Here is a 23,237-nt window from a genome sequence, read left to right as displayed (position 1 = left end):
TCTATCAACACGTGGGAAGAACCCAGAGTTCTGGAATTGAACTGTGTCCAGTATGCCTTTTATGACTACGTATCTGTTAAATAGAATGATAAGAGCAACAAAAATATTCAGTGAATCTATCATAGAAAGGAGGATAGGTTGTGGAATTTCAGGAGAAAATCATCTTGAAACTTTAATTTATATCAAGAGAAAATACTTGACTGTTTTTTCCAAATGGCAAGAAATTATGTGCTCTACCATGCCTGTAGTTGATAGCTGTGTTCTCTTAGCCACTGGGATTGCTTGCTAATTTTAGATTCATGATCAATAAAGGCAGATCTAAATTAATTGGCTTCTGACTGAGTTACCATGGTTAAATTCATTTTAAGTCGCCTAATCTTCTCAGGTTCACTCTCCTATTCCTTTTCTTTCTAATAGTTGAGGTAGAATTTAAAGTATTAAGGATCTGTGATTTCTGGGAGAAAAAACACTTAGCTTTTTGTGATTGGAGAGTAGAGTTGTTCCTTGGTACCAGAGTTTGGTTCATCAGCAAAAGTTATGATCTCTGTTTTCATTTCTTCTTCCCACCTTAAGCTTTGCATAGCATTGTATTCCTCTTCGGGGAATAATGATTCTGTTTCTAGCATCCACATCTTCTATATATTAGGGTTGATAGTGTGAAAAAAATGTCAGTGCTTTTGAAGAATTTAGGTATAACAGAATAAAGGAATGTCAGAGAATAGTACAGGAAAGAAAGGAAAGGATTCTCTTAAAGGACCTATGAAAAGCCCACTGCTATCTTCCTTTCTGGCTAATGTAGAAAATAGGACTGTAGTTCTCATATTGATTTGATACACCCGTTAAGTCATAAATGCAACCTGAGAATGCTTCCTAGCAGATTCAGCAGTGTCAGTGCCACTGAAACCATGGACTTAGGTTGGTTGCTAGTGATCTTTTTTCTCTAACCTAATTGTTTCAGGCATTACAAAACAGTTTACCATGGGGACTTTTAGATAGTCATTAGTTTTAGCATACTCATTCCTCAGACTGAACAGTATACTTGGATTTTAGTAAATATCTGTTGACTGCTTCCCAGGTGGCTCAGTGGTAAAGAATCTACCAGGTAATCTTGTGAAGATCACCTGGAGGAGGAAATGTCTACCCACTCTAATATTCTTGCCTGGGAAAGCCCATGGCCAGAGGAGTTTGGTGACTACAGTCCATGGGCTCGCAAATGAGTCAGACATGACTTAATGACTAAACAGCAACAAATATCTGTCTAACCGCATTATCAGCTACGGATCTTGATACATACAGGAATACAGACCTTTGTCTGTGAGTTCTGTTGCTTTTTGCATGATTTTCTTAAATAATTCCCTTTATTATATCCAGGAAATTCTAAAGGGACCACTTCATAATGAATTTACTACTTGCAAATTTGAATATTGGTAAAATAAAAAATCTACATATTTTATAATGTAGATATGCCCTACTATTGGCATGTCAACATATTGTTGGTAAAAATCTTGACATGATAGAAATTTTAAATTGGTTGTATAAATAATTCGAAGCTGGCATCATCAAATCTATTTTTGTCTTTGCTCAAATTGAAAAATACTGTATGTTCGCATTTGTGAGCATGTGTGTTTGGGAGAATCTTACCTTCTTGTTTTCCAGTTTGCCCATGGGACTCATAGGCCAAGAAGTTCTGACACAGTCAAGAATGAGTGTAGATCATAGGTTGGCCAGGGCAAGAAATGACATTTATCCAGTATCATTTTCATGCTTCAACTTGTATCCTGCTGTTTCCTACTTAAGAAGCCAACCAAGGTCTTATAGGAAATAAATTATAGAACAGAAACAAACCAATTGATGTGTATTGTCTCTCAACAAACAATGCACCAATGATCACTTTTTCTGTTTTCTTCAATATCCTTTTATGTTTTTATTTTATAAAATAAAGGGAATTTAATCTTTGAGATGGGGACTGAAGTGAATACCTTCTATGTCTGAGACTCTGTTCTTGTATAACATTAATTTAATCATCATAACAACTCTACAAGTCAATGGCATTTGGTTTACAAGAAATCAAGTCTTATAGAGGTTAAGTAATTTGCTGATGGTAAAGTAGATATTTGACTTCAAGTCTTTCCCTAGAGATTTTTCCCTGACATCATTATGTTATCAACTCTAAGATGATATCTGTATCAAATACCATCCATCTGCATGCAAAATTTTCTGCATATCAGAAGGTCCATTTTTCAATAAAAAATAGCATGGTTCCTAAAAAAAGCAACATTTTTTTTTTGATTAAAGATCTGACATGTAACATGAATACGTATTCAAGATTTATTCTAGTCCAGTACTATTCATTGTCACTGCCTATTCAAATTTTTGACTTGGTCTCTGACGATGATTCTCTGAGATAAAAAGACATCATCCTCCTTAAATGTGTTTCCCCACAGGTTGTATCGCCCGGACTGTCAGCTCACCAAACCAGCATCTCTTGAGAACTGATGATGTCATCAGTTGCTGTTTAGATCTAAGTGCCCCAAGCATCTCCTTCCGAATTAATGGACAACCTGTTCAAGGCATGTTTGAGAATTTCAACATTGATGGCCTCTTCTTTCCAGTTGTCAGTTTCTCTGCAGGAATCAAGTTAGTACTGCTGTTTTTTGGTCTGTTTGCCTTCTCATTTCTCATTCTTTCACAGAAGACTCTGCACTGCCATCACGCTTGTTTCGCTAACCTGCTCTCCTGGGCATCCGTCTACAGGGCATTTTGCCCTGTAGCAAAATGTTCCTTGAAGCAACAAGCACCCTGTTCCTTGAAGGATGGAGATAAGATTAATTCAAGAGGGGAATATCAGGAGGCTGAGTGCTTTGTCCATATATCCAGCCATTTAGATAACTCAGTCTAATATCTCTTCCTCTATCCAGCATCCAGAATTATTTCTAGTCCACTTAAGTTCACTTTTTTCTTTACTAAGGCTAAATACACAATGTTGGATTAAAAATGTCACTAATTTTTTCATATTTATTTTCATTAATTTTTATTTTCTTTGTATTCTGGACTCTACTCCAAATCCCCTCATTTCTACAGAAATGACACGTTTTTGGGTGATCAGGTCAAGATGACTCCTTTCCATGTCACCCTCTACCTGTTATACTTGTAAATAATCTGCTTATGATCAGCTGAGTCAAGGTGGTTTTCTCTAACCCTTTGCTTTTTTGCTACTACCAGATGGAAAGAGTAATTAAAATGATAATTCAGTATCAGGAAGTGTCATTTGAGTTGCCTTAAGGAACTTCACAGGGAAATTGAATTCTAGAAAGTGACTGTTTTTTCTTTTTATCAGAAACTTGATAAAAAGGTAATTTTAAGTATTGATATATAGGTATTTAGATCAAGTCTGTCTTTCTCTGTTGGTTATTTGGGCACCTTGGGGTATTCAATGACCAAATACTACAGACAGGTATTTCATTCACATAGGAATATGGTGCATGTGCTTTTATTATTTCTCCAGAGAGTGACAAGTTTTTGCTGAGCAATTAACATAATTTAATCAGGTTTTACTTTTATGATTAGAGGCTCTTAAACTCTCAGTTACTAACTTTATGATGATTCTTAGGGGAAAAGATGTGACTTCTGACAAAGTTAATTTTATACTAAGAATTTATTCCTTGAATTTTGTTGATTAGGAAACTTTTCTGTATGCCAGAGATATAACTTACATGCATCCTTTTTAGAGTACGCTTTCTGCTTGGGGGGAGACATGGAGAATTTAAATTCCTTCCTCCACCTGGGTATGCTCCTTGTTATGAAGCTGTTCTGCCAAAAGAAAAGTTGAAAGTGGAGCACAGCCGAGAGTACAAGCAAGAAAGGACTTACACACGGGACCTCCTGGGCCCCACAGTTTCCCTGACACAAGCTGCCTTCACACCAATCCCAGTGGACACCAGCCAGGTACCGGATCATCAGCTGTGATGGCAATGTTTGAATTGCAGCCATTTCTACATGCAGTGGGTTTCAAACTCCTTGGCCTGCAACCTACAGGAATGCATTTTACAGTAATACAATTTATATGTATAAGTGAAGCAAGTTTCATAAAATAATGCTTACTTTTACCATGTCCACTTACTCATTTGGAGTCTGTTCTGTTTTTTAAAAGTGTTTTTAAGTCATTAAATTGATTTTATAATGTATAATTGGGCCACAACCTAAGTCAATGCTTACTAATTTTAGAGTGTTTTTTACATAAGGTAGTAGGAAATTTTAAATTTCTTCTCCTTGTCTATATACAGTTGACATTTTAAAGTGATTTAACTGACTTTTATCTCAGGTAGAGACTGTAAACTCTAGAGGCAAAACATCTTGGATCCAGTGCATGCTCTGAGACTTGAAAAAATTACTCATCTCATTGATTGGAATGCTAAGAATATGTTCAATGTATAATAAAGAACATATTGGCACCATACTTTGCAAATAGGCACCCAAGCAATGTTAGCCATTATTCATGCTCTTCTCCTTCATAGACATGAAATTATCCTGACACTGACACTGAATTAAATATTGTTTTATTTTGATGGTGAAGTAACTTCAGTCCAGTTGGTTAGATATTCATAGTTTGTTCATTAGCTTTCAAAGATCAGAGACATTGCTTCTGAAGTCTGAAACAGAATTAAGAGCAGGCCTCAGAAGCCTCTGTGGTTTAGTGCCTTGAAACGTATTTCCTATCTCTCCCTGCCAGCTTTTTATATAATGCATAACATAAGCATACTTTGTTCATGGCTCACATTCAGTTTGTGTTGCCACTGCTGGAACAAGGCAGGGTGTATATGGTGCTTTCAGAGTTGAGCAGTAAATGTGATTGGAGGATGGAAGTGGACTGGAACAGACAGTGGGATTCCATGGTGTGACTAGCACATTTAAGATTTCCTGAGACCTGGATAATCTCTTGTTTGGAGGGGAAGGAGGCAATGCTGGCCTGCTCCCCATGGAAACTCCACCCCATCCATGGACATTGTAGGCAGTTGTCTTCTATCTGTGTTGAGGGACTGATTGTGGGGCAGTGTCTGCATCATCAGATATGCACAGCCAACCCCTCACCTTGAAAGTCATCTTGTGTTCTTTATGAAGAGGCCATTAAATTTGCCCTTTTTAATGGAAACATGTTCAGATTTTTCCCCCTGATGCTTATATTTATAAACCACTGAAAGTAACAGAGTTAAGGGACGATATAAATCATTGCCATCAGATATTTCTAAACTCAGCGGATTATATTTTGGACACTGAATTGCCTTCATCCTGGCCTGTGGATGCTGGCCGCGTTGGTTTAAGAAGTCTGGAGTGATTTCTCTTTTTAAATAATGCATATTCCAGTGATTATCCCATAACCATTAAGACCTTTTTTTTTTTGTTTTAATGATGGCTGTCCTCAGTAGTACTCTGTTTTCTTTCTTTCTAAATTTTGTTCCTAAATTCCCCAAATTTACCTAATAACTATTTAGATACCTAGTTTTATAAATTTAGAATGGATTATCTGGGACCTAGTTATATGATTACATTTTAATGGTTGATTAGATGATTTTATTTAGTTCAATTCACAGTAAGAACAGTTAACATTGCATTTTCTTGCATTTGTTTCTGATGTGTGTTTTCTGTTTCTCTTTTTTAAATTTTAGATTGTGTTGCCTCCCCACCTGGAGAGGATACGAGAAAAACTGGCAGAGAATATCCATGAGCTCTGGGTGATGAATAAAATTGAACTTGGCTGGCAGTATGGTCCGGTACATAATTTTGAAATTTATTCTCAGATTCTGTTAATACGTCTTTCAGAAAACATTACTTCTTCTCACTCATCCTGCTGTATGGTGACGTAAATTGATCTGATCGAGTTTTTTCACCCTAAGCTTTATTTTGTGTGTAGTTTTTCTTTATGAGAGGGAATGACGTTAGTGGTGGGGTCATTGCAGGATGGCTTAGTTACCTAGACAATTGAAAAGTTATTAATATTCAGGTTGAAAGTTACACTTTTTACATCAAAGTTAACATAAACAGACAATAGACATTGATTTCTAGGGAACTTAGGAAGAAATTTCATTGAAACTGAACATGAAAACTGAAAACGGAAAGAAGGATGTTAATTTACTCTCCTCTGATGTTTCTTTTAGTCCCAGTCGTATTTAGTAGTATAAGTTCTCAGGGCAGAGGATCACAGTTGGTTTCATAAGTGGAAGAGAGGCTGAGAAATAATGATTGCATATGTTTCCAAGTGATTATTGTTTAGAGACCTTAGTTTATTGTTTATCAATAAAATTTAGGTGAAACCAAAATGACTTCTCATGTAATACCAGTGTATTATACACCTTTTTTTAGCAGGACTGTGGCAGTGCTTTCATTTTTATGATATTAATAGTCTAAATATCCCAAAGGTTATAACACTTATATTTGACTGAATATAGAAATGAGTGTATTCAGCCCAGTCATAATTTATTGCATTAAGCTTTGAATAATGACATTTGTTATTAGTGTTAGTAGTAATACCATGCTCATTGTTGATTAGTCACTAAGTCATGTCTGACTCTTTATGACCCCATGGACTTGTAGCCAGCCAGGCTCCTTTGTCCATAGGATTTCCCAGGCAAGAATACTGGAGTGGGATGCCATTTCCTTCTCCAGAGGATCTTCCTGACCCAGGGATCGAACTCGTGTTTCCTGCATTGAAGGCAAATTTTTTACCACTGAGCCACCAGGGAATACCATGCTACTTTATACTAACTCGTATGTTTATTTATTTAGAGCTTTGTCTTTTCACTTACAGGTATTGGTGTAATCTTCACAGTAGCACACTGGGCTGTGTGTTATTATTTCAAATTTACCAGTGATGCCACTGCTGATGATTCAAATGCCTTGACAGCTAGTTACTGTGCTGGAACCAGGATCCAACTTCTCTAGCTTCTAGGCTAGAACTGTTTTTCACTACAAGACTTGCTGATGCATGATCAGAAAATGGCATCCTTTCATTAATTCAATGATAGTTAGACAGTTGTCAAATCAGCAAGCACTTAAAGTACCTTATTAAGTATGTGGTTTTATGCAACATTCTTTGACTTTTAAAAATTGAGGAAGTGAATGAGTGTTAAATAAGATATTTATCATTAATTAAAGTCAGTAAGAGGTGAGATATTGTAAAAGTATTCCTAGTCAATTGGCAGAGGAATTACAGACAAAATTTACCACAAGATTCGAGATAGGGAAAGGTTTGAATTACAGACAAAATTCAGAGAAAGATAATTACAGGCTAGGATTTAAAATGATCTCATACAAACAAATAACTCCCCCCCCCCAAAAAAACCATAGTAACAGGAATTGTTTAATAGGTTTACACTCAAAAAAGATGATTTCTGTTTCAAGCTTCTATAGGTTGCCTAAATGATTGCATTCTACAATGAACTTCCTTATGTTTCTTCTTCTAAAAAAAGAGGAAATATAAGGTCTCATTATTATCTATTCTTGCAATTAAATTCAGTTCACTTCAACACCATACCTGTACTGCTACTAGTTTGCAGGTGCTGAAAGGGAATACAGTGCTTCTGAGCCAAACTGACTGTGGCCAGTTATGCTTTACCTGGTCTGAGACCGATGACAGCAACATTGGGTTTATGTGCCTCCGGGGGGAGATTAAGCACTTAGTCTGTTGCTGTAGTGCTGGCACCTGGCACCTTTCCTGGGACAGGGAATATACCAAACACTTGCTGAAAGAATGAAACGTTTTTTCTTCTTAGGTCTCACTCTGGGCAAGCACAACCACAAGTATCCCATCAGATCAGTAATTTGGGAGAGTCTCAGACTGACACGTAAAGAAGTTTCACATTGTTCTTCCATCTCATAATTGACCTTGTGTCTTCTTTGACTTGGGCTCTCCTAAAACTCTTTTCAGATCAGTGTCTTTGATCCCTGACTTTATCATCTCTGTTATTCTAGACTTAGGTACACCTCTTACTGAGACCGATTCCATAAATTCTTTAACATTTTAAATGATGTGTTCCAGTTTTTCTCTGAGTTAATTTTTTAGAAGCTTTATTGAGATATAATTCACATGCTACACAATTCATCCATTTAAGGAGTGTGGGTCCAGGTTTTTTGTTGTTGTGTTTTCCTGTTTGTCAGTTACCTTTTATTTTTTAATTTAGCAATTTTTAATTGAAGGATAATTGATTTACAATATTATATTGCTTTCTGCCATACAGCAACATGAATCAGCCATAGGTATTCATATGTCCCCTCCCTCTTGACCCTCCTTCCTACCCCATCCCACCCCTCTAGGTTGTCACAAAGCACCGGTTTGAGCTCCCTAAATCACACAGTGAATTCCCATTGCTGATTTGCATGTGGGAGTGTGTATGTTTTCATGCTACTGTCTCCATTTGTGTTTCCACGCTACTCTCTCCATTCGTCCCATGCTCTCCTTCCCCCCGCCCCATGTCCACAAGTCTATTCTTTATGTCTGTGTTTCCATTGCTGCCCTGCAAATCGGTTCATCAACACCGTCTTTCTAGATTCCATATATATGCATTAATATACAATATTTATCTTTCTGACTTACTTCACTCTGTATAATAGGCTATAGATTGATCCACCTCATTATAACTGCCTCAAATGGGTTCCTTTTTATGGCTGAGTAATATTCTGTTGTATATCAACTTTGAAATTTTCAATAAATTGTGTTTTTTTGTTTTTATTTTTTGCAAAGAAATTAGTTTCTTTAAATGTCTTTGGGGTGTATTTCACTGGAGCATCATGCAAGAGCTCTATTTTTTTAATTAATTTATTTTTTTATTGAAGGATAATCTCTTTACAGAATTTTGTTGTGTTCTGTCAAACCTCAACATGAATCAGCCATAGGTATACATATATCCCCTCCGTTTTGAACCTCCCTCCCATCTCCCTCCCAATCCCACCCCTCTAGGTTGATACTGAGCCCCTGTTTGAGTTTCCTGAGCCATACAGCAAATTCCCCTTGGCTATCTATTTTACATATGGTAATGTAAGTTTCCGTGTTACTCTTTCCATATATCTCACCCTCTCTTCCCCTCCCCATGTCCATAATTCTATTCTCTATGTCTGTTTCTCCATTGCTGCCCTGTAAATAAATTCTTCGGAACCATTTTAGAGGACTCAGGTGAGAGGTGGTGAGGTTCCCAATTGTGTACTGGCAGGAGGAATGGAGAGATATGACTGCAGAGGTTTTAAAGAAGTTCAAGTATGGGGAGTGTTTAAGAGAAGGAAGGAAATCTGGATAGATTTCTTGTTTTAGCTCGGACACCCGAGAGGATAATGGGGACAGTTACTCTGTGGTGTAGAGAAGAGGGTAAGTGGAAATTACATAGATATAGAGTAAATTGTCTCTGAACTTGGGCACATTCATTTTTACCTTTATGTTTAGCATTTGGTGTTTGGTTTTGTAACTCATGGTTTCATTTCCTCACTGAACACCCTTAATAAATAAGCTATGTGCTCTTGTGTAAGTCCTGTTCATTTGCAGTGATCAAGAAAGAAAAGAATAACTATCTTGTTTTTAACTTGTCAGCTCCTGAATACTTTAAAAAAATTCTTGCTCGTGTTTTCCTACTTTTTTATGTGACATTTATAAAACCTGGTAATTATTCCCAGGGAGTAATTTGTTCTCTGAGAATATATGGCTGTGATTGAGGTGTCACCGTGGCAGTAATGCCTGTGTAATTTAGGCCTCTAAGACAAAAATCTAATTACTAATGCAAGGATATAGAACATCTTTCCCATTAGTTCAGTCCTAAAATCTTGAATTTAGTTTATTCTGATTGCTAGCACTTTCAAGGATTAATATGAAAAGTATCTGTGGGATATTACCTGGCTTTGGTAAGGCACTGGAGTGACTTGTGAGAGCAGAAGTAATTTACATGGGATGAAATGAACAGCTGGAAGGAACCACCACCAAGAGTTCATATCAATCAGTCATGATGTTAATTGATGTCTCTAATCTGTGTCTAAACATGTAACAATAACAACTGAGTTATTACTATACCTTTCTACCTAGAGTTCATTTCATTTTACAAAGCAATTGTTGCATGCCTGCCATGTGCCAGGCACGTTCTCGGTTCTGAGAATACATTATCAAAGAACAAAAGAGGCCAGTCCTTGTTCCTTTGGTCTTACATTCTTGCAGTTGCAGGGAGATAGACAACCCCATAAATAAGACCCTAGTCTGTTAGCCAGTGGTAACTGTTATGGGAAAAAAAAAAATAGGATGAGTAGCAGATTGGCAGATTAGGAAGGTGGGCAGGACAAGCCACTTTGAGAAAGTAAGGTTGAAGCAAAGGCTGTAAGTTGCTGTGAGAGTGGGCATGGAGGTTTCAGGGCAGAGCAGACGTGAAAGCTGGGACTGACTGGAAATGGTGGCAAGGAGAAAACGTAAGGTAGCCCAAACAATGCCAGGTTTACCACTGACCTTGAGCATTAGCCATGCCTGAAGGATGACAGAGGCAGCCTTGCTGGGATGAAGGTCTCAGTTTCCCTTCTTGCTTCCCACTTCACTTTCCTCCATGCAATTGGATAACCATCACCAGTATATGATCTTAGAAACTGTTATATGCTGATTTCCTGTTCTGTTTCAGGTTAGAGATGACAATAAGAGACAGCACCCGTGTCTGGTGGAGTTCTCCAAGCTGCCTGAACAGGAACGCAATTACAATTTACAGATGTCGCTTGAGACCCTGAAGTGAGTTTCTTAAATTTCTCATTTTCCTCTCTGTAGTCCCTGAAGAAAACAAGGTGTTTATATTACAGTTTAATTTATTTTAGCTCCAGTTAGATTTTTTTCGTAATGCATTGGTGGATTGAATCAGTATTTGTTTGGACTAGGCATTGAGCATGTTACTTTATGACTTTGTGCTCTAAGTGTTTCCTAAAGGGTAAACTATGGATGTTTATGGGTATTTGGGAATATAAGGATTTTGCCATTGCATTCAGTACTTCTCAGATTGTCAGTCATAAATCATTACTGGTGTGTGACAAGGCAAGTGACGCTACTAAAACGAGTGTTTCAGAATTTTTATACCAGTTAAGGTATTGCATTGAACTTTGAATAATGACATGCATTATTAGTGTTAGTAGTAATACCATATGCTGCTTTATACTAATCAGTATATTTATTTATTTAGAGCTTTTTCTTTTCACACAGATATTGGGTAAATCTTCCTAATAGCACCCTGGGCTGTGTGTTATTATTTCAGATTTACCAGCGATGTCACAGCTGAGGATTCTCATGGAGTTGTCAGATGCCTTGACAGCTAGTTAGTAGCTGTGCTAGAACAGGGATCCAGTTTCTCTAGCTTCTCATCTAGAACTGTTTTTCACTGTAAGACTTGCTGATACATGATCAGAAAATGGGATCCTTTCACTAACTCAGGAATGGTTAGACAGTTGTCAAATAGCAAGTGCTTATGAAGTACTTACTAAGCATATAGTTTTGTGCTTTTCCATCCTTGTTGGACTTGAATAACTGGATTTGTTCCAGTAGATCACTTATCCTAATACCTGCTTATGTTAGGAATGAAACAATACTTTTTTTTCCTATTTCTGTTTTGTTTCAGTTTTGTTAAGTGTAAAGAGCTATTTCTATTGAAATTATTTTACCAAAGATCTAGAACATAAACACTGTTTCAAGTTCTATGACTTCAGTCCAGGTATATATCTGCAAAGATGATGTAGTGATTTTCATTATGAAAATAAATAAATAAATTGGGCCTTGAGTTTAGGCTCTACTAGTAACTTAAAAGGGAAAAGAATATATAAATACAAATCGAGTAAATGGAGAAATCACTCCAGGTAACTAATGACAAAGCTTTTCTGTAATAAGGACCGCAGAACACATCACTGTGACCCGTGTACCTCCTCTTTACATCTCCTGTCTTCCTCTGTGATCTTGATGTGAAGCTTGTACATTTAGCTTGGTAATTCATGACAGCCCATTATTTATCCATCTCTTAAAACAAAATGCTTTTTTTGAAAGTTCATGGCCGAAGATAATTTCATTAAATTTGTGGTACATTCCCTATAATTTTAACAATTGATAGCCAAGCCAGCTAGGCAAATCCTGGGTAACCTGTAATGTAGAAGTCTGCATATTCACATTTGGCATGTTGAGCCTTTGACTGCTACATATAATCTAGTCTCATTCCTTTTAGTTCCTGGTGTCTGGCTTGATTAGTCATAAGACTGCACATACCATGGTGCTGTTGCCTATGGTGAATGCTAATAAACCTTTTCAAGAACTCATTCTTAATATTTATATGGTGTTATGATGAAATCATTTCACTTGTTTCTTTAAAATTTAAAATAGAGCTCCTATTCTCCAAAATTCAAACTATGCCCAATTTCAGTAGTTTAAAGAAAGCATAGTACTTTCTGTGTTTCTTTTATTCACTTGATGAGTTACAGGCACTAGAACAGACTGGGTAAGAACAAGGAATCTAGATGGTTAGGATTTAAGGACTTGCTTTTCCAGAGGGAATCTTAGTATCTCTGAACCTTAGACTTTCTATTAATTGCATCGGTTTAAAATGAGGATCATAGTATATCTACTTTGTGAAACTGTAGTAAAGATTAAATGACACACAACTGATAAAGCCTCTAACACCATCATGTCTAACAGAAGAAGCACTCTATAAAGTTTAGGTGTTTTTTCTTTTTTATATATACTATGGGGGAGATTAGCAACTTTACTCGTTACATCCTGAGGAGTGCCAAGTAACAAATAAGCAGACGATTATTTCAGAATATTCCTTATTTTGGATTTGTGGTGATTTCATGTGAATATGATTTTTTTTGTTACACTTTATGTGATTTTTGTTATGTAAATTGTTGACAAAGACAGCTAACTTCCAGATTTGAATGGTCATATGTACGTTGTACAGCACTACAGAAATTCTGACATCCTCTTTCAAAGCAGCACTGTACCACCCTAGCCTAAGCTGCCATTTTCTTTAATTGAGGTATAATTGATATATAATGTTGCATTAGTTTCAGGAGTACAGTTATCTATACACACACACACACACACACATATAGTCTTTTTCAGATTTTTTTCCCTTATAGGTTACTGTAAAATATTAAGTATAGTTCCCTGTGCTATACAGTAGGTCCTTATTGGTTATCTGTTTTGCATGTATTAGTGTGTTACATGAATCCCAACCTCCTAATTTATCCCTCCCCCCCTTTCTCCTTTGCTAACCCTAAGTTTGTTTTCCGTGTCTGTGGGTCTGTTTCTCTGTGTCATATTTTTGATTCCACATATAAGTGATATCGTAAGGTAGTTGTCTTCTCCTTCTGACTTATTTCACTTAGTATGATAATCTCTAGGTCCATCCGTGATGCTGCAAATAGCTTATTTCATCCTTTATTATTGCTGAGTAATTGTTCCACTGTGTGTATGTATATATATATATATATATGTGTGTGTGTGTGTGTGTGTGTGTGTGTGTGTGTATGTGTGTGTGTATATATATTTATACACATACACTATATATATAAAACTGTCCTGACAGATACAGTTGAAATGTTAACCTAGCTCTTCTCTTACCCATTCTGCCCTCTGTAGCCTGCTGAACTTTTTCCAAATATTTACGTGATACCATTCTCCCTATTTGAATTCCTTCTCATTGCTCCTGAGATAAAGAAAATACTCTAATTTGCTTAATGGTCCTTCAAGGTCCTTCCCTTCTACCCAGCATCATCTTATAGGAGGCTAATTTATTTTCCTTTGCTTGACATCACACTAGCCTTTGTTTTGCCTGTTTGCCTGTTCCTTTCCCCTTTGTGTCCACTTTCTGTAATGCTCTCCTCCAGGGTCTATTCTTATCCTTTAGATCTCAAGTCACTTCAGGCAGCATTTGCTGAGCTGCTTGACTCAATAAAGCCCCGTTTGATAGGCACCCAGCCCGTTTATATCTCTCAGCATAGAATCTTTCTGTGTATAATCACAGGATGGCTGCTGAACTCCACCAGACCTATTATGTAAGTTTCTTTGTTTCTTGAATTTTTTTTTTTATTCATTCATTTATTTATTTGGCTGAGTCAGGTCTTAGTAGTTTCAGCATGCACAATCTTTGTTGCATCCGGAAGATCTTTCATTGTGGTGTGAGGGCTCTGTAGTTACAGCATAAGGGCTTACTTGCTCTGAGGCACGTGGAATCTTAGTTCCCTGATCAGGGCTCAAACCCATGTCCCCTGCATTGCAAGGCAGATTTTTAACCACTGGATCATCAGGAAAGTCCCAGACCTAAGTTTCTTGAGGGCAGGCATCTCACTTGATTTTAGTCACCATCATTTGAACTTTACACAGAGCTCAGTGATATTTGTCAAATGAATAAAGCAACAAATAAGCAATAAAACTCAGTCTCTAGGCAGGCGTTTACATACCAAATGCCTATCTTAGCAACAGGGTGCCTTCTGTTCTCTCTGTAGCTTTGTGCCAGTCTGTCTCCTCTTCTTGTTGGTGGCCTTATACTTGAAGTAATAAAATGCCACATGAACTAATTATTGCCACTTAATCTTATAGTCAAGATGTACTGAATGCATATGTAAGTTACTGTGGGAGACAGAGGAATCAGATGGTGAGCTGACCCCTAACACATCCTTTTCCACTTCCCCTACTCTGTCCTTGTCTGTTAACCTCTGCACAAGCTTCACGGCTCACACTGCTCTCTCCCAATCTCCTGCAGACCTTAAAACCATTTAAAATGGGTGAATTGAACAGTGTTAAGTCAAATAAAATTATCTTAATAAAGATTACGTGAAGACCATCTATATGTCTTCCATGGAGAAATGTCTATTTAGGTCTTCCACCCATTTTTTGATTGGGTTGTTTGTTTCTTTGATATTGAACTTCATGAGCTGTTTGTACATTTTAAAGATTGATCCCTTGTTAGTTGCTTCATTTGCAAATGTTTGTTCCCATTCCAAGGGTTGTCTTTTCAATTCAATTATGGTTTTCTTTGCTGTGCAAAAGCTTATAAGTTTAATGCTCTGTGGTGACCCAGATGGATTGAATGAATGGGGGTTATGTGGGAGGGAAACCCAAGGGGGGGTGGATATGTATACATATAGCTGATTCAGTTTGTTGTACAGCAGAAACTAACACAACATTGTAAAGCAACTATACCCTAATTTTTAAAAAAGATCATATAAAGACAAAAGAGTTCTTATTCAAAGAACTTGGTGTGGTTAATAATATTAAATAGATTTCTTAAAAGATTCGTTGTTCTCATTCAAAAATCTCCTTGAATTAGACATAAAGTGCTTAGATATAGTATAAAAAATATCTGTAGAAGAAAACAAAATCAATACTTTGGATCTCATTGAAAGTAGAATCTTTTGTACTACAAAAGAAACCATGTGGAAAATGAAGACATAGGGCACAGAGTGAGAGAAAGTATTTATAAATCATGTAAGTTACATTTGTAGGATTTGTGGTAAATCGTACATGTGCCAATAAAGAACTTGTACACAGAATATATAGATAACTCTTACAACTACATAATAAGAATCTATACAGTCCATTTAAAAATGGGCAAAACATTTGAGAACATATTTTAATAAAGATATGTAAATGCCTAATACACATGAAAAGATGCTCAACATCATTAATCATTATGAAAATGCAAATTAAATCATAACGAGATACAACCACACATACTAGAATGGTCATAATCAAAATGACCGATACACTCAGTATTGTTGTAAATGTAGAAAAACACTGAAATCTACATGTATTACAGGTGGGCATGTAAAATGGCCCTGCCGCTCGGTGGTTTCTTAAAAGGTTAAACATAAATTTATGATACAGCCTAGTGGGAGAAATACCAATAACCTCAGAAATGGAGATGACACCACCCTTATGGCAGAAAGTGAAGAAGAACTAGAGAGCCTCTTGATGAGGGTGAAAGAGGAGAGTGAAAAAGCTGGCTTAAAACTCAACATTCAAAAAACTAAGATCATAGCATCCGGTCCCATCAGTTCATGGCAAATAGGTGAGGAAACAGTGGAAACAGTGACAAACTAGGGGACAACAGAGGACGAGAGGGCCGGATGGCATCACCGACTCAATGGACATGAGTTTGAACAAGCTTTGGGAGATGGTGAAGGACAGGGAAGTCTGGTGTGCTGCAGTCCATGGGGTCGCAGAGACTCGGACATGACTGAGTGACTGAACAACAACAAGGCAATTCCCTTCCTACATACCTACACAAGAGAAATAAAAGCCTATGTTGACCCAAAGACTTGTACATGAATGTTCATCAAAGCATATTCATAGAATCATCATACATAACAGCCCCAAACTGGAAACTGCAAATTTCAATAAACTGATGACCGAATAAACAAAATGTGATACATTTTGTATTTGTTTACATTTGTATTTGTTTACATTTGTAAACAAAATGTAATACTATTGAGTAATAAAAGGAAATATACTATTAATATACACTACAACATGGATAAACCTGAAAGACATTATGCTAAGTCAAAGAAGCCTGACATGAAAGATTTAATATTATTCTATCTATATGAAATATCCAGAAAAGGAAATTCTATAGAGATAGAAAACAGATTAATGATGGCTTGGAGTGGGAATGATGAATGGCTGCAGACAGGCTTAGAGAATCTGATGGAGTAATAGAAGTATTCTAAAACTGGACCGTAGTGATGGTCATTCAATGATAGTCATTATCCTTACTTAATGTATTAGGCAGGGCTCTCTATGTTCTAATCAGATTTCTTGGTAGCCATGCACTTGGAAGTTTAGTAACCTGGATTTGAGATAAATCTCAATATTATTTTCATCCTTGAGTTCCCTAAGAGCTGGGTTGGTATTCTGCTTGACCCTTTCATAGCCCTATATATTTGTCACGACAAGCAAGACACTGCCTTTTGTCTTAGTCCTCACTGGCCTATTAGCTTAGCACGGGACCTGGCACACAGTGGAATTCAAAAGATACTGAATAGATAAATGAGTGGAAGATGATGGCAGGGAACTTTCTGTTCCTTGGGCAGTGTTTGAACAAGCATAACCTGTGTTTGTTCTGAGTCAATTTTTATTTTTCTATTGCTGATCTATCTCATTTTAATTGGCACATTCTTTTTTAAAAAAATAATTTCATTTATTTATTTTTGACTGTTCTAGGTGTTCGTTGTTGCATGGGCTTTCTCTAATTGTAGTGTGCGGGCTTCTCATTGAGGTGGCTTCTCTTGTTGTGGAGCACAAACACTAGGCACACAGGCTTCAGTAGTCACGGTTCCTGGGCTCTAGAGCACTGGCTTAGTAGCTGTGGTGCACAGGCTTAGTTGCCCTGCAGCATGTGGGGTCTTCCTGGATCAGTTATCAAACCCATGTCTCCTGCATTAGTAGGCAGATTCTTTACCACTGAGCCACCAGGGAAGCCCCTCATTTGGCACATATTTTAACTAACTATACAGCTTCAGTTAGTTCCTGCTCTTACAATTTAACGGTCAATCTCACTTTTGCCATATATAATCTAAAATTTAACTTAATAACAGGATGGTTAAGTGTGTGTATCTATATCTATCTCCAGATTGTCACTTTTCTAAATGTTAAGGAGGGTAAGTATAAATGGATTTTAGATACTTGACTTTTCCTTTTGGAACTAACCAGATGTTAGAAATTGTCATCCAAAAAGTTTATGCCATTGCATCTCATTCTATCGAAGTAGGTAGAACCACTCGTTTTCAGGAATACTAAAGGATGTTGTTCTGCCTAAGTCTGTGGACTTTTAAGATTGAACTCTAAATGTGAATGATGATGATCTTTCTTGGAAAAATCAACAAAAGGTCATTCATTAAAGGGAGTGAAAACAGCGGAAAACAGTGAAAACAGAGTGTCTAAACAGCGGAAAAACTGTTATTGGCAAATTGGAATCCCAATGTATCATGTAAACAGGAGATTTTTCTAGACTGGAAAGTCCAGAAAAGGATTTAAAAACCTAAGGGGACTTAAATATATCAGAAAAGTAGCATTTCAAATCAGTGGTAAAAATGAATTGTTCATCTATACCATTTTTCTAGATTCTATATATATATGCATCAATATATGATATTTGCTTTTCTCTTTCTGACTTATATCACTCTGTATGGCAGTCTCTTGGTCCATCCACGTCTCTGCAAATGGCACAATTTCATTCCATTTTTATGGCTGAGTAATGTCCCTGTATATATCACATCTTCTTTCCATTCCTCTGTTGATGGACCTTTAGGTTGCTTTTATGTCCTGGCTATTGTAAATAGCGCCGCAGTGAACTTTGGGGTGCATGGATCTTTTGGAATTAAGGTTTTCTCTGGGTATATGCCCAGGAGTGGGATTGCTGGGTCATATGGAAGTTCTATTTTACTTTTTTAAAGAAACCTCCATACTGTTCTCCATAGTGACCAAAATGAGAAGGAAATCCAATAAAGAGGGGTTATGCATATACATCGGAGAAGGCAATGGCACCCCACTCCAGTACTCTTGCCTGGTAAATCCCATGGACGGAGGAGCCTGGTAGGCTACAGTCCATGGGGTCGCTAAGAGTCGGACACGACTGAGCGACTTCACTTTCACTTTTCCCTTTCATGCACTGGAGAAGGAAATGGCAACCCACTCCAGTATTCTTGCCTGGAGAATCCCAGGGACGGGGGAGCCTGGTGGGCTGCCGTCTATGGGGTCGCACAGAGTCGGACACGACTGAAGCGACTTAGCAGCGGCATGCATATACATATAGCTGATTCATTTCACTGTATGGCAGGAGCTAACAGGTAAAGCAACTATACTCCAATAAATTTTTTAAATGGATTATTCAGTAAATATTTTATGGATAACTGAGTATCCTTCTGGGAAATAAAGTTAAAGGCTTAATCTGAATACGTATGGCCTCCCTGTTGTTTAAAAAGCACATATATTTCCTTGAAACAATTTAACAAATGGGAAGTCTCTTTCTGATGGTGATTCAGTAGCTCAGTCGTGTTGGACTCTTTGTGACCCCATGGACTGTAGCCTACCAGACTTCTCTGTCCATGAGATTTCCCAGTCAAGAATACTGGAGTGGGTTGCCATTTCCTTCTCCAGGAGATATTTCTGACCCAGGAATCGAACCCAGGTCTCCTGCATTGCAGGCAGATTCTTGCATCGCAGGTGGTTTCTTTACTAACTGAGCCATCAGGGAAGCCCAGTCTCTAAGTATTATATAAAACCCAGAAGCCATTTAAAAAAAACAACAGAAAGATTCAATCATATAAAAGCAAAATGAAATTGAAACAAATTGGAACACTCTACATAGAAAGAACACTATAAAGAAAGTAAAAAGACAAATCACAAACTGGAGAAAATATTTGTAACTTGTATCTTGTGTATTTGAAGAGATTATAAACTGTAACAATAAAGCCCAAATCTAACAGAAAAATGAACAAGGGATATTTTCATAGAAGAAAGGAAGTTCAGATATCAGTGAAGCAGCGGAAAAAGGTGCTCAAATGCAATTGTATTAAGAAAAATGCAAATTAAAACTATAAATAAGATCTCATTAGCATATTAATGGACAACTCTGTTGGAACACGCATGAGAAATAGGCAGTGTCATCCTTTGCTTACGGGAATATAAATGATCACCAGTTTTAAAGACATTTGGCAATATTTGTCAAACTCTGAAATGTATATCCCCTGTGACCCAGTAATTGCGTGTCTAGGAATTTATCCTACAGATGAAGGTTATATTTCAGTTCAGTTTAGTCTCTCAGTTGTGTCTGACTCTTTGCAACCCCATGGATTGCAGCACTCCAGGTCTCCCTGTCCATCACCAACTCCTGGAGTTTACTCAGACTCATGTCTGTTGAGTGGGTGGTGCTGTACAACCATCTCATCCTCTGTCGTGCCTTTATCCTCCCACTTTCAGTCTTTTCCAGCATCAAGGTCTTTTCAAATGAGTCAGTTCTTCACATCAGGTGGCCAGAGTACTGGAGTTTCAGCTTCAGCATCAGTCCTTCCAATAAATATTGAGGACTGATATACTTTAGGATGGACTGGTTGGATCTCCTTGCAGTACAAGGGACTCTCAAGAGTCTTCAACAACACCACAATTCAAAAGCATCAATTCTTTGGCACTCATTTTTCTTTATAGTCCAACTCTCATATCCATACATGACTACTGGAAAAACCATAGCTTTGACTAGATGGACCTTTGTTGGCAAAGTAATGTCTCTGCTTTTTAATATGCTGTCTATGTTGGTCATAACTTTCCTTCCAAGGAGTAACCGTCTTTTAATTTCATGACTACAGTCACCATCTGCAGTGAATTTTGAGACCAAAAAAATAAAGTCTGTCACTGTTTCCATTGTTTCCCCATATATTTGCCATGAAGTGATGGGACCAGATGCTGTGATCTTAGTTTTCTGAATATTGAGCTTTAAGTCAACTTTTTCACTCTCCTCTTTCACTTTCATCAAGAGGTTCTTTAGTTCTTCTTCACTTTCTGCCAAAAGGGTGGTGTCATCTGCATATCTGAGGTTATTGTTATTTCTCCTGGCAATCTTGATTCCAGCTTGTGCTTCCTCCAGCCCAGCGTTTCTCATGATGTACTCTGCATATAAGTTAAATAAGCAGGGTGACAATATACAGCCTGGATGTACTCCTTTTCCTATTTGGAACCAGTCTGTTGTTCCATGTCCAGTTCTAACTTCTTCCTGACCTACATACAGGTTTGTTAAGAGGCAGGTCAGGTGGTCTGGTATTTCCATCTCTTTCAGAATTTTCCACAGTTTATTGTGATCTACATAGTCAAAGGCTTTGGCATAGTCAATAAAGCAGAAATAGATGTTTTTCTGCAACTCTCTTGCTTTTATGATGATCAGATGGATGTTAGCAATTTGATCTCTGGTTCCTCTGCCTTTTCTAAATCCATCTTGAACATCTGGAAGTTCATGGTTCACGTGCTGTTGAAGCCTGGCTTGGAAAATTTTGACCATTACTTTACTAGGGTGTGAAATGAGTGAAATTGTCCAGTAGTTTGAGGTTTCTTTGGCATTGCTTTTCTTTGAGTTTGGAATGAAAACTGACTTTTTCCAGTCCTGTGGCCACTGCTGAGTCTTCTAAATTTTCTGGCATATTGAGTGCAGCACTTTCACAGCATCATCTTTTAGAATTTGAAATAGCTCAACTGGAATTCTATCACCTCCACTAGCTTTGTTCCTAGTGATGCTTTCTAAGGCCCACTTGACTTCACATTCCAGGATGTCTGGCTCTAGGTGAGTGATCACACCATTGTGATTATCTGGGTCGTGAAGATCTTTTTGGTACAATTCTTCTGTCTATTCTTGCCCCCTCTTAATATCTTCTGCTTCTGTTAGGTGCATACCATTTCTGTTCTTTGTTGTGCCCATCTTTGCATGAAATGTTCCCTTGGTATCCCTAATTTTCTTAAAGAGATCTCTAGTCTTTCCCATTCTATTGTTTTCCTCTATTTCTTTGCATTGATCACTGAGGAAGACTTTCTTCCTTGCTGTTCCTCCTTGCTCTTCTTTTGAACTCTGCATTTCAAATGGTTATATCTTTCCTTTTTTCCTTCGCCTTTTGCTTCTCTTCTTTTCACAGCTATTTGTAAGGCCTCCTCAGACAGCCATTTTGCTTTTTTGCATTTCTTTTTCTTGGGAATGTTCTTGATCCCTCCCTCCTGTACCATATGCACGAATCTCCTTCCATAGTTCTTCAAGTACTCTGTCTATCATATCTAATCCCTTGAATCTATTTCTCAGTTCCACTGTATAATCATAAGGGATTTGATTTAGGTCATACTTGAATGATCTAGTGGTTTTCCTTACTTTCTTCAATTTAAGTCTGAATTTTCCAATAAGGAGTTCATGATCTGAGCCACAGTCAGCTCCCATTCTTGTTTTTGCTGACTGTATAGAGCTTCTCTATCTCTGACTGCAAAGAATATAATCAATCTGATTTTGGTATTGACCATCTGGTGATGTCCTCGTGTAGAGTCTTCTCTTGCGTTGTTGGAGAAGGGTGTTTGTTATGAACAGTGCATCCTCTTGGCAAAACTCTGTTATCCTTTGCCCTGCTTCTTTCTGTACTCCCTTCTGTAGGTTACAGTACACATGTTCAATGTATGAGGTTTTTCATTGCAGCATTGTTTGTAATAACAAAAATTGTGAACAGATAATTGGGTTAAACACTGTGACATATCCAGTGAATGGAACACTTCAGAACTGTTGAAAAATAAACTAGCTGTATATGAAGGATAGTGAATCAAAGTCATACTGTGTATCAAAGTTATATTTTGAAGTCAAGATAGCAAATTGTGGAAACTGTCTCTTACAGCTAACCATTGAGTGGAAGGAAAGCAACAACATGCCCAAACACACACACACAAATCTGCTTTACAATATGCATAGATTCTAGCAGGACATCCAAGAATTAGTAGCAACCATTTCCTTTAGGGAAAGGAACAGAAGTTGGAGAGACAGGATTGGAGAGAGACTTTTCAATATTTTCCTTGTTGTGTTTGAAACGTTCAATTTTCAAATGTCCTACTCATTACTCAGTAGTAAATAATTTACAAGTAAGTAAGCTTTCCTTTTGCTTGAAAGCAAAAGACCTGTCTACATTTAAGGTGGACTGTTGTACCTCATTCCCAGCTGCTATTATATTGGATTATTGTGGACATAGGGAAAGGTTATTGCAACTTACGTTTGATTTTGTTTTCCAGGACGTTGTTGGCTTTAGGATGCCATGTGGGTATATCAGATGAACACGCTGAAGAAAAGGTGAAAAAAATGAAGCTGCCAAAGAAGTAAGTTGAATGTCTAAGCAGTGTTAAATGGTCCATGCATTACTTTAGTGTTACTGCACCTGCATAACTCTCAGTGAAATCCTAGATTCCTTGCTCATACATAAGCTATACAATTCAGATTCAGAATTTAAACATGCTGCATTAATTTAGGGGCTACATCAAGTTTATGGTGGTGGGGTGAGAGTTTCCATCACATTGCCCAAAGGGGAAACAGGCTCACAAAATGTTTGGTAGTGTGTTACGATTAGGTTATTTTCCTTGTGTGTGTGTGTGTGTGTGTGTGTGTGTGTGTGTGTGTGTGAGCACATGTGTCCACATCCTTATTGTATGTGGTTTCCCACATTTCACCAGAAAATGTATCATTTTATTTATTTTCACA

General features: G+C 37.4%; 1 protein-coding gene across 1 annotated transcript in view; it reads left to right on the top strand.

Annotated features, from left to right (window-relative positions):
• Positions 1-23,237, top strand: part of RYR2 (ryanodine receptor 2) — an 849,571-nt gene that overhangs the window by 466,094 nt on the left and 360,240 nt on the right. The window contains exons 21-25 of the mRNA XM_081569302.1: positions 2,445-2,637; positions 3,729-3,945; positions 5,664-5,768; positions 10,635-10,738; positions 22,775-22,858. Coding sequence (XP_081425428.1) covers positions 2,445-2,637; positions 3,729-3,945; positions 5,664-5,768; positions 10,635-10,738; positions 22,775-22,858 — 703 coding nt within the window. The remainder of the gene's footprint in view (positions 1-2,444; positions 2,638-3,728; positions 3,946-5,663; positions 5,769-10,634; positions 10,739-22,774; positions 22,859-23,237) is intronic.

The sequence above is a fragment of the Giraffa tippelskirchi genome, chromosome 2 (genome assembly GCF_054371585.1).
Source record: "Giraffa tippelskirchi isolate mGirTip1 chromosome 2, T2T-mGirTip1v1.2.pri, whole genome shotgun sequence".
NCBI lineage: Eukaryota > Metazoa > Chordata > Mammalia > Artiodactyla > Giraffidae > Giraffa > Giraffa tippelskirchi.
This window is presented reverse-complemented; position numbering and strand designations above follow the sequence as displayed.